The sequence below is a fragment of the Aptenodytes patagonicus genome, chromosome 9 (genome assembly GCF_965638725.1).
Source record: "Aptenodytes patagonicus chromosome 9, bAptPat1.pri.cur, whole genome shotgun sequence".
Lineage (NCBI taxonomy): Eukaryota > Metazoa > Chordata > Aves > Sphenisciformes > Spheniscidae > Aptenodytes > Aptenodytes patagonicus.
In genome coordinates, this window is record NC_134957.1 from 1,297,205 (window position 1) to 1,309,567 (window position 12,363).

General features: G+C 48.4%; 1 protein-coding gene across 1 annotated transcript; it reads right to left on the bottom strand.

The window, feature by feature from the left end:
• Window positions 1-3,234: 3,234 nt before the first annotated feature.
• LOC143164704 (uncharacterized) lies at window positions 3,235-4,653 on the bottom strand. The gene has a single exon (XM_076347627.1). The coding sequence runs from the start codon at window positions 4,651-4,653 to the stop codon at window positions 3,367-3,369; it is 1,287 nt and encodes a 428-aa protein (XP_076203742.1). The 3' UTR covers window positions 3,235-3,366.
• Between the last annotated feature and the right edge of the window lie 7,710 nt (window positions 4,654-12,363).

Below are 12,363 nucleotides of genomic sequence, written 5' to 3' on the forward strand. Positions count from 1 at the left end.
AGTCAGGTGAGAAATAATTGCTGAAAGCATCTCAGAGAAAAAGCCAAAGAGCTGTGAAGAACAACGTTCCTTAGACCTGGCTGTGCTACCACCAGCCTGCATGGACGATGGCAAGGTCAGAGCAAGGGAGGCAGCCATGGTCGGCGGGGGCTCTGCTTACTGTGGCTTTAGGAATTACTAAATTCCTGAAGTCTCCCAAAGGTGGAAAACAAAGAGACACTGTGAAGCACAAATGCTGTCTGTGCAGATCGTGTCTTCTGTGCACCGGCAGCCAAAGCCAAGGGAAGACCATGCTAATTCTGCAGGACAGGTCTCTGCGGGCAGACTTACTCGCTCTACCTGTGGCACAATTTAATCTCTGCAGGAAATCCAGATCTGTCAAGTGCAAATAGCCAGTGTTGACTGGTGCCAGTGTGCCTGGTGCCTGAAGGATGCAATTTGCCATCGCCATTACTGTAAGCACCAGACACCTTGGTTAAGCACCGGCAAATGGTGCTGCTGGTTCTGGAGGTTGTGGGGCTGCTCCTGCGACCTGGCATGGGGAGGTGCTTCCTGCAGAACAGAGGGGTTTCCCCCTGCAAGGGGCTCTGTGCCAGGCAGGGGTTTAGCCCAGCGAGGTGTGCTATCTGGCCAGGAACATGTTGCAAGTCAATAATCTTGCAAAGGAAAAAGCATCCAAAAATACTTAATATTTCTGGATGTGACTACATCAGTAAACAAGGGAAAAGCTACGGATGTCATCTGTCTAGACTTCTGTAAGGCCTTTGACGTGGTCCCCCACAACATCCTTCTCTCTAAACTGGAGAGGTATGGATTTGATGGGTGGACTGTCTGGTGGGTGAGGAATTGGTTAGATGGTCGCATCCAGAGGGTAGTGGTCAACGGCTCAATGTCCAGATGGAGATTGGTGACGAGTGGTGTCCCGTAGGGGTCCGTATTGGGACCGGTACTGTTTAATATCTCATCAATGCCATAGACAGTGGGATCGAGTGCACCCTCAGCAAGTTTGCAGACGACACCAAGCTGAGTGGTGCGGTCGACACGCCAGAGGGACGGGATGCCATCCAGAGGGACCTGGACAAGCTCAAGAAGTGGGCCCATGTGAACCTCATGAGGTTCAACAAGGCCAAGTGCAAGGTCCTGCACCTGGGTCGGGGCAACCCCTGGTATCAAGACAGGCTGGGGGATGAAGGGATTCAGAGCAGCCCTGCCGAGAAGGACTTGGGGGTACTGGTGGATGAAAAGCTGGACATGAGCCGGCAATGTGCGCTCGCAGCCCAGAAGGCCAATCGTATCCTGGGCTGCATCCAAAGCAGCGTGGCCAGCAGGTCGAGGGAGGGGATTCTGCCCCTCTGCTCTGCTCTGGTGAGACCCCACCTGCAGTACTGCGTCCAGCTCTGGAGCCCTCAGCATAAGAAAGACACGGACCTGTTGGAGCGGGTCCAGAAAAGGGCCACGAAAATGATCAGGGGGATGGAACACCTCTCCTATGAAGAAAGGCTGAGAGAGTTGGGGTTGTTCAGCCTGGAGAAGAGAAGGCTTCAGGGAGACCTTATTGCAGCCTGTCAGTACTTAAAGGGGGCTTATAAGAAAGATGGGGACAAAACTTTTTAGTAGGGCCTGTTGTGACAGGACAAGGGGTAATGGTTTTAAATTAAAAGAGGGGAGGTTTAGACTAGATCTAAGGAAGAAATTTTTTCCGCTGAGGGTGGTGAAACACTGGCCCAGGTTGCCCAGAGAGGTGGTGGATGCCCCATCCCTGGAAACATTCCAGGTCAGGTTGGACGGGGCTCTGAGCACCCTGATCTAGTTGAAGATGTCCCTGCCCATGGCAGGGGGGTTGGACTAGATGACTTTTAGAGGCCCTTTCCAGCCCAAACTATTCTATGAGTCTATGATTCTGTACCATCTTGAGGAAGGCCATGCCTTTGAACCTGTGCTGCTGAAGCTTGCACGACTTCTCTGCACTGGTGAGCCACCACGGGACACTTATTTGAAAATTTAACAGAACTGAGTGGGAGGAGCAGGGGGGAGGTGAGGATGGAGATGAGACTGTGATCAGTGTTTAATCACTGAAGAGAAAGGGGTGTAGTTTAACCTTGGCTCTTATACTGTAAATGAAGTTCATCCCTGGCCATGTGGGTGCTTACGGCTCTGATGCAGCACATGGATGGCGCGAGAGCTTTCTAGTGGAGCATCACATAGTCTGCAGCAGGATTTGGGCTGTTTTTAACATACCCGCAGAAATGGAGAATTCCCTTTGGAAGGATGGAGAAGGCTAATCTGTGTGAGGGAAGAAAGAAAGGTGAATACCACTGTGATGGGAGTCATATGATGCCCCATCAGTGTCTCCCAGCAGCTGGAGGGAGGCGGCTCGGGGGTATGGCACTGGTGTGATGCCATGCCAGAGCTCGTCGACAAAATGCAGGGAGACACAACTCGTACAGACCATCCCTGAGACAGATGAGCTCTTTGCAGGGGTAAATGCAGAGCCGCATTAGCTGAGGCTCAGTACTGCGAGGAGTAGCTGAGCAATAAAATGTTTTACTTCGTGACATTTTTGCCCACTCCTCCAACACTGTCTTATATTCTAACAGCAAAGCACCTTGTGTACCAGCTGTGGGAAACTACTGCATGTTCACAGAGATGCTGATGGACTGAGCCTTTTCTAGGGACTCCAGATGTGCTGGAACACATGCAATTTATTCCTAGTTCAGCAGTACTCACAATATAGAATCATAGAATCACAGAATAGCTTGGGTTGGAAGGGATCTCTAAAGGTCATCTAGTCCAACCCCCCTGCCGTGGGCAGGGACATCTTCAACTAGATCAGGGTGCTCAGAGCCCCGTCCAACCTGACCTGGAATGTTTCCAGGGATGGGGCATCCACCACCTCTCTGGGCAACCTGTGCCAGTGTTTCACCACCCTCAGCATAAAAAATTTCTTCCTTATATCTAGTCTATAGCTATCCCCCTTTAGTTTAAAGCCATTAATATCCCCAGTGTGGGCTGAGCGCAGGAAGGCAGCCCTTACCTGAGAGATCACACATGGCTGTGGTCAGTCGAGAAATGGGGAGGACAGAGGCTGTGGTGGGGCCACGCTTCCCGGCCCCACATCACCCAGTACAAGCCCCAGCCTAAACTTGCTAATGTGAGCTTCTCCTCTGCACGTAAATGTTTACACTGAAGTTTGATATTAGCATTTCAGATTTGAGCATTGCCCCTTGCCCATGAATGAAAGCATTTATTCCTATATAACAAAATCCCTCTATTTCCATATAAAACCCACCTGTAATGAAAACCATTGTTCACAAACAAATAGCAAGAAAATAAATAAGTGGCCTCCACTTTATAATCTGAACATTGTCAAATTGTGGCCATGGAGGTGTCCCATCCCCTTACAAAATACCACACGTGACAGACAAATGCCAGCAGGATGACCTTGCTAGGGAGAGTGGGGGGTCCAGGAGCCACACTGGTACCAGCCACCCTGCACTTATCTTTGCTTGCCAGCTCAGGTGGCACCGTGCAGTCCGTCAGGTCCTCTGGACGGGGGACATCGAGCGCCGTCGTGTTGTGAGGGGCCAGGAAGGCACAGTGCAGTCCTTCGATCACTCCCCTGTGTGTTGCAGTCCATCGCCAGAACCAAAGCATCTTGCAGTCGCATTTCCAGGGGTTATGGGATAAAAACACATACTTCAGTTTTGGCAGTTCAGCGAACAAGCGGATGGGGAGGGAGCTGAGGTTGTTCTTGCTCAGGTGAAGGAAGTGCAGCTTGTTTAAGTACGAGAAAGCAGAGTCTGAGATTGAGGAGATCTGGTTGTTGTTCAGGTACAAGTTTCTCAAGTTCAGCAGATGTCTGAAGGTGCAGTCAACAGCAGTGATTCTGTTGGCTTCAAGGTGCATGGTCTTGAGCTGGATCAACCCGTCGAAAAGCTGATTAGGCAAATCAGCGATGAAGTTGTGTCCTAAATTTAACATGCCCAATCTGAGAAGCTTTGTAAAAGCGCCATTTTGAATGATCCATATCCGATTCTTCCTGAGATTCAGATCGTACAGGGTTTCCAGGTCCTTCAGGGAATCTCTGCCAATGGCTTCTATGTGGTTGCCCTCCAGGGACAGCCTCGTGAGGCTGGAGAGGTTCCTAAAAGCTTGTGGGACATACCGCATGTTATTGGAGGCTAAATCGAGCCTTTCTAAAGAAGGCAGGTGTGAAAATAGAAGTGGGTGGATTTCAAAGATATTGCAGTGGGACAAATCCAGGCTGATGAGGTTTAATAGTCCTCTGAAAGTGTTTGCATGCAGGTAGGTGAGGCGTGAGTTCCTGCTGAGGTGCAGCTCTCGCAGCTTGCTGAGACCATTGAAGGTCCCAGGGGACAGGAAAGTCAGATTGTTTCCATCTAGCCAGAGGCTGTGGAGGAAAGTCAGGTTTCTGAAGGTGTTGGTGGTGAGAATCCGCAAATAATTATTGGAGAGGTTTAGAGAGACGGTGGATGCTGCTATTTCTCCAGGGAGGACTCTCAGTCCGGCTCTGTTACAGTGGATAATCTCTTCAGGTGCACATTTGCACATGCTTGGGCATGATTCAGAGATATTCAGACTCAGTCCAGCCTTTGCTGCACAAGTAAATATAAATATAACAAGAAAGAACATGACCAGCCACAAGTCAGCCACTGCATCTAATACCTGATAGATAGTAGAGAAGGAGGCAAGAAAAAGCATGTACCTTTTGGATAGGTGAACCGTGAGCATTGCAGGGTCGGCTGGGCTGTGCTTTTAGTGCACAGTGAAAATAAATTAGCTGGTTCTTCCTACTGCAGACCAATGGGGATCAAGTCTTTAGGCAGATAAAAGCCGATTAAGTGCCGCCCTGCTGTAAAGAGCATTACTGAGAGGCAGGGATCTTTCTCAGCAGAGCATTATGCTCTGACTGGTTTTTCCCACCTCCTGCCCTCTGCAAACAGCAGCAGGTAACAGACTTCCCTCAGGATCTGTCTGGGAGAGGCTACTGCTCCTGGGTTGATCACCGTTCTCAGGATCTGCTTGGCAGTCTGCTCACAAAAACTTTGTTTTGGGGGCGGATTTTTGTACTTTCCTCTAGTTAGGGCTTCAGCAAAGGCAGCTGAGAGCGGCTTTGCCATCCAGATGTGAGATGGGGGGCTCTCACCCTGGTGTGGCTGCATATGCTGGTAGATGCCCTGGGTTCAGGCCGTGATCCGGATGCTGAAGAAAGTGGAGCTGTGACTGAGCCCCGAGCACAGCCCTGTTGATGGATGTGACTCCTCTGCAGTAAAACGGGAGACTGCCAGGAGCTGTGCAAGCCTCATGCTCCCTGCCAGCTGGGAACGTGCAGGGGAGTGCTGTGTCCTGGTGGAGCTTCTTCTCGGGATAAGCCCTGAGCCACCTATGAGTGGCAAAAGATGATCCCCGTGGGTGAAACGCAGAGCACCCCAAGGGCACGCTGCCCTTCCCAGGGCGCTGCCTGTCTCCAGCAGGTCTGAAGATGTCACTGAGCAGCTGGAGCTGGGCTTGGGTCCCTAAAAGCCCATGTCCTTGTGCCCCTCCCTGGTTTTCATCCTATATCCAGAGTGCAAAAGAAAAGTGCAATCGGGGGGTTGATTGATGCACCCGGCAGTCAGGGATCAGCAATTTGCAGGCTGATTATTTTGCTTACGATGACAAGAGGACTAGACCCGGGCCTTGCAGCTGATGTGTCTGCAGGGCAACCAGTGACACAGTTGCTGCTCTTGTTTTTTCTCACTCTTAATTTTTGTTTTCCCCGTCGCTTCTCTCTGCTGGAGTTCTCATGTTTTTGATGTGTTTGAAGTACCTTCTCTCAGCCCCCTCCCTTCAGGTGCATTTCCCTGCTCTTAATTTCTTGGTCTGTCTCAGCTTTTTTCTTTTTCATGTTTTATAGATTTGGGTTTCCTTTCTCTCCCCTGCTCTGCCAGCTCTGTCCAGACAATGGCTGAAAAACCAAATATATGATATGTCCAACTGTAAGTGCAAATTGGACAAATTTGCAGATCCATTGTTTTCTCGGCAGAAGCAGATTAGGTTTCCTGTGCTGTTAAATCTCTGTGTTAGCTTCAGCAAGTTCTGTTTTCTTCTTCATTTTTTCAAGCAACAACCCCCCAAAGAACAGCTTCTCCCTGGAAGCTTGGCTCGGATGGCCGCATTGTGTAATGGAGACCATCTTCCAGCTGTAAACAACATCATTTATTTAGTTAGACAGGCTTTGCTGCAATGTTACTAGGGCCCAAAATCTGGTTTTCACCCTGAGAGCAGCAGCGACGGCACCTTGCCAAGGGGCTTGTCCTTGGAGCCCCAGAGGAAGGTGGAAATGTGCGCTGCTCACCCCATCCAACTACTCACATTTGGGGCCATTCCGAAGGTTTTGGTGGGCAAATCTTTGTTTTCTGTATTCCTGGCTCAGCTGGGACTGCTCCTTTGAAGATATCACTTTGGAGGGGTGGCCTGCTGCTGGGATCTCCACAGCTTCTCTTACCTTCTGCTGCAGCACAGCTATGAATATCCATTGCTCCACGACTTTGCCTGTGCATCCCTGTGAAGGAGACAGGTTTCTGCTGGTCTCTCTGCAGGAGGAGTGAGCTGCTCTGTGTCTGCTAGGAATGGTCTCACCGCTAGCTGAAGTTTTGTACCTCAGGCTGAAGAAGATGGATTGCTTGCTCTGCCGTCCTTTTTATTCTACACAGGCTTTATTTCTGGTTGTAATTCCAGCAGTGTTGCCATGTTCTAGCCCTTATTTAAGCCCAGTGCTCTCTCTAATTCTCCTTGATTTCATATTGGAAATTTTCAGAGACCAAAAGCATGCAGCTCTTATAGCTCATCATTGCCAGATGTTGCTTAACCAGACTAAAACGTAGTGGTGAAACAGGACCACACAGCTGCAGAATGTCTCCTTGCTTCACAGCCTGTAGGCCCAAGGAAGCCCGTAAGTATCAAAATGACCAGGTTTTTACACTTTGTCATGGGTTTGGCAATTCCAGCTGCTCCCTGTAATGACTCCACAATGCACGGTGGGTGGCAGTTGCCTTGCCAGGATTTTGGCTGTGGCTGCTGCCTGGGCCACACTTACTGATGGCAGCTCTGGTTGCAGCTGCCCTTGAGGTGGAAGCAATGCAACGGTGTACCATCACTCAACACCGTGGAGAGCTAAACCTTTGCTGGGGGCTGAGTGTTGATCCAAGATAATGATCTCAGGTATATCCTGTGTGTGCTGCAGTGCCCAGTGCTCCTTTGCAAGAAGCGCTCAGCATTGCCTGTCCAGCTTCAGCTTCCTGAGCATCACTGCTACAGTCAGCAGTAGCCAGCGTCACTACCACATCGGATGCTGCAGAGACAAGGTAAAGACATGGTCCTCGAGAACCACCACGTGACTTTTCTCTTTAGCTACTTTTTTAACAAATACTTTCCCACTATGGTCCATTCAATTATAAGCATTCAGCTCTTGGGCTGTCTTCTCCAGGCTCATCTCTTTGTGCTCTGCATGCAGGGATTTTGGTTGTCTCTGTCTGCTAAGAGAGTTTTCTGGAGTGCATCATGTTTTGGCTAAGGTGGCTCATCCTTTCAGCTTTAATGGAAAGGCTGAGCCACTGCAGGTCTTCTGTTAAAATGTATTCCACCCATTGCATGACCGTGATTGTGTTTTGTCTTTTCTTCAGTCACTGATTTATCTGACATTTGGGATTTACAGCCCAGCACACCCACTTTGGAAATTGTTTGTAGCTGATGTCAAGAGCTTTGCCTAATACTGTAGATTTTAAGGAGCTGTATTCTCTTTACAGGATCAAGGTTTGATACAAGCAGTGCAAACATCTACTTCGGGATGGTCTTGCTGGTCTAATGAGTTAAAGGAGCAAGGTTTGCTTTCTTTAAACTTTCTGGTGGGCAAAGGTGGGGTGAGCAGAATCACTTAATAGCTTTGCTGATTAAAAGAAGGATTAAATAAGTTGGGATACCCAAGTGTCAGGAATTCACAAGTGTCAGTAGTTCATCAAAGCTTTATCTAGCTGGTGAACTCTCTTTCATGTGTATCTCAGCATTTTTGGTACATAAGAGAAATTCCTGATAAAAATACTTAAAAAGTGGGAAATGATGCTTGCAGTGAGTATAGCTCAAAACAGCAAAGGAAGGAAGACTTTAATTTTTAAAGGATTTCTGGAAAAAGACCCCCTGAGTACTCTGTAGCTCTATAAAACTTGCCACGGAATCCTAGCTCTTCCTAAAAAAATCACCTTGAGACCCTAAAAAGAAATGTGAAGTATGCTGCCACATGCTTTAAATGCTGGGTTATATACATATATAAATACTAACAAAGCAGAAGTTAGACAGGTGGGAGCTCTCTCCCACAAGCTGTGGGCATCAATGTCTTGACTTCTGCTGCTCATCACAACAACTGGTCTGGGAGAAGTGAGCAGAAGAAAATTGCCTGTGATGAAAAATTGTTTATGAAAACTGAATGTGGGTTCCCATTGAGATCTGGCTGAGAAGGTCTCAATTGCTGAAATGCTCTGCTTCGGCTGTAGCGGCGTCAGCAGGATTTAGGCTCTATGCCCATTGTGGCCAAGCGCCGGTGCCTGGTGGACAAGCCCCGGTGCCTGGTGGTTTATCTTTGTCTGGGGCCATGGCTCGAAGCTGTGCAGCACTCGGGAACAGAGCTCTGGCCAAGTGCTGCAGTGCTCCCCCCGAGAGTGGGCAGTGGTGCCAGGGTGCATGTGCACGCGCTGCCTTTAATAGCAACGGGTGCAGCATGTTTTCAAAGTCACTTATGTGCTTGTTTTCTTTACTACTTTTAGTAACTTGTAAAATGCTTACAGCCAATTATTTGAACAAACAATGTCATGGAGGATAATCTCAGTCTTGGCAGTGCTATTGGCCGGACACAAACTTCTCATAAAAGAAATGCTTTGGAAAAGTTTTCTGCATGCTGGAGGTGGAAAGAGCACCCCTCTTCCCTCCAAACTGCCTCTGCCACACTCTAGACACTGAACTGCTTCAAAAACTGACTTCTTCCAGCAGATGAATGGGACCAGAGCTCTCTGATACTGTACTCTGATGGGTCCTGGCTGGATGGCCCTTGTGTTCACTGCTGTGCTGCTCCAAAGTGGAAAAGCAGGGCTTTCTCCAGGCCTGCTCAATGCTTCCATTTGAAATCGTGACTCCAGGAGTGAAAGTGAAACACTGACCAAGGTTTTCCCTTTAAAAATGCTAGTAGTTCTCCCTCCTGGCCAAAACACTGGGTTTGCAGACACGCAGTGTCAGAACTGATCATGCTTCAGAGGTACGTGAGACGACGTTAAGACCCAGCATGCCAAGGCAAGAACCGCGGATGCTGGGTGCGAGCAGGACTCACTGCCTCGGCCACCAGTTTTCAACTGGTCACTGCTCACAACTGCTTTCCTCCCTAAAGGCCCCAAAAAGGATGTGAGAAAGCAGCCTTCTCTGCAGGAGTGCTCTGGGGCTGGGGAAGGATGAGGTAGATACTCCAATCTTACTTGCAAGACTGAGCAATTAACCCCTAAAGAAACCCTTAAACAAACAAATGCGAGAAGGAGGAATGCATATAAAAGTTTACAGAGTGCTGGGGGAACCCAGCTGCAGGGGGGATGGTTTCAGCGTGTGTGTGTGCAAAAAAAAATTTGCATCGTTCGGCACGATGCAAATGCGCCATCCAGCACAATGGAAATCATTGCTTCCCCGGCAGTGTGTGGGTGCTGGGTGCCCAGCTCCTGCTGCCAGCCCCGGAACCAGGGAGTCCGGGCATCCTGCTGTAAATCAGCACCAAAGGGGTCAGAGCCATACTGACCTCCTGCATTGGGTTATGCATCCTGGGGAGCACATTTATGAGAGACTTTTTTTCCCCTCTTCCTTTTTCAAAAGGAGCAAATCAAGCCCATGAATACAGTCTGCATCTGGATCACACATTGCTTTGAGGATTTGGCAGGCTGGCAAGGTTTAACCTCAAGAGCTGGCTCTGACAGTCTGCTGGCGCAGTCGGGTACGCTGCCTGTTCAGAATATTCCATCCCTGACAGCACTTCCCTGCAAAAGCCAAGACCTAGGGCTTGGAGTGCATGAATCCATTTTTTTTTTTATTTGCACAATTGATCAGAAGTTGCTATTTGAATTGTGTGTGTGTGTGTGGTTTTGTGTGGGTGGTTTTTTTGGTTTTAGGTTTTTTTGGGTTTGGTTTGGGTTTCTTTAAACACTTCTAGTGACCTCTTTTGGTGCATGGGCTTGAGAATAGAAAGGTAAACCTGAGTGCTGCGTGTGAACATGCAGCAAAATTTCTTGTTTCTCTTGAATCGTGATTTTTTTTTTTTTTTTTTGGTATAAAAGACATGCATAAAATCCTTCCCCAAATACATGCCCCAGGAAACACTAACTCCTCACCATTTAACATCAAACAGGTCTTCCTGTGGTGAAAACTCCCAGCTTTTGTAACTTTGCAGCCAGATGAACAGTAAAGAGGCCGAAGAATCTGCCCCTGTGCTGAGCTGTGTGCTGGGCTCTGATGCAGCAGATCCATGTGCTGGATTTACCAGCCTGGCTGTGGAAGCTGGACAAACATGTCCTGCAAGCTCAGGGGGCATTAGCTCAGCTGCAGCCCTACATGGCACAAGGTTGGCTTGTGCATGGGTAGCTTAGGTGTCCATATCGGGTGTACCTTCTATTTCACAGCCATTTGTGCACAGGCAATGCTCAGAAATAGTGGGAGGAAGAAATAGTGGGGGAAACAGGAGAGGGAGGGGTTTTGTACCTTGGCTAAGTGGAGCTTTGGAGTAAGGACTTGGGATCAGATGAGGAATCAGATGCATTGAGCACTGGCAGGGGAAAGAATGGGAGCAGGATTTGGCAAAAGGCAGCCGGAGCTATGACCCCCATCGCACCAGGTGCATCAGGCCCATCTCTTGTCTACTAAGAGTTATGAACCCAGCACAAAGGTTCAAACAGTTTGGGAGGTAGAACAGACTAGACACAGTCTGTATCTGTGAGGATCAAAAATGCATCTGGAAAGGAAAACGTTACATTTAAATCTAAACAATTTGTGTTTGTTATCTTTGCAAAATAAACATTCTCATGCATTTGACTTTTTCCCCTGCTTACAAAGCATGCTGGATGTTTGATGAAGGATGGAGCAAGATCTTTCACTGGTTGTTTGCGTGCAAAGCAACTAGCAGCAAGAATTCCTGGCTGAGGGTGGCCTGTCACATACTGATAGTAAATATTGAATGAATATGGGTCAGAGTGAGTGCTGACATCTCGGGTCACTCACCTGAGAGCCAGCAGTCCTCTGGACCCGAGGCAGGGTATGTACAGGGGGGATCGGTGGCAAAAGGTGCATTTCTTCTCCTTTGCAGTGGGACACGTGACCTCTGCACTTGCACATCCCACATGCTCCTACTGACCTGCTTGCTAGATGTTTGGTTTGAATAAAGGGCAGAGTTCTTGCAGCGTGTCTCTAGAAGGTGCATCGTCTGTTTAATGCCTCTTGAACAAAACAACAAGTGCCCTGGTAGTAGTTGTAGTATGTGGGAACTGAGTGCAAATCTTCATCTTAAAGCTTTTCAGTTAAGTCTTGACCTTTTCAGCCCCCAAGCTATTATGGATGTTACTGTTTCCTTTACAAATATTCTTTATTTTTTGTTGAGTAATGCAAATTTCAGTGATTCCAGGGTGTCTCCCCTCCTCCTCTGCCTTTTTCATGACAATCTCAAATGAGGGTGGGCAGGAATGAGTGGGGAAAGGAAGAGGAAGGGATGCCCCAAAATCAAACTAAAGATGTATGTAAACATTTATGGAATGGGTGAGTGTGTGCATTAGGGAGGTTCATATATCTCTCGAGATAACAAGGATGTGCTGACATGTATGTTGTCTAAGTCTGGCTGTGACATGCAGTGCTTGAGCCTTTGGGACAGATGAGGTCTCTCATCCTGTGCAGTGATTTGGTATTACCCTCCCTCAAGATACCTGTGATGTTTGGGTCTGTTTCTGTTTTATCTGCTCTCAGCATGTCATTTCATGGAGCTATTTCAGCTTTCTTTCCCTTCCAGTGTTTGGCCCAAGCACAGGTACTCTGCCTGCTGGCAGCCTGACAGTCCTGACCACTGACTGCTTTGTCATTGTGTCCATGAAGCAGTAAATCAGCTGCACTGTGATAAATAGAAATGCTGCGTGGGATTCCCCTTCTTTAAATAACCCAGTCTCCTTTTGTACAGAAAATGCCAAGAACTGGACTCCTAATATGAGGCAGATAAAGCTAAAAGCTGCCAAGGACTCCTCTCTCTGCCTTGAGAAGTAGTGCTTTCCTCCAGTGGATGTATATGAGTTTGCTGATGAG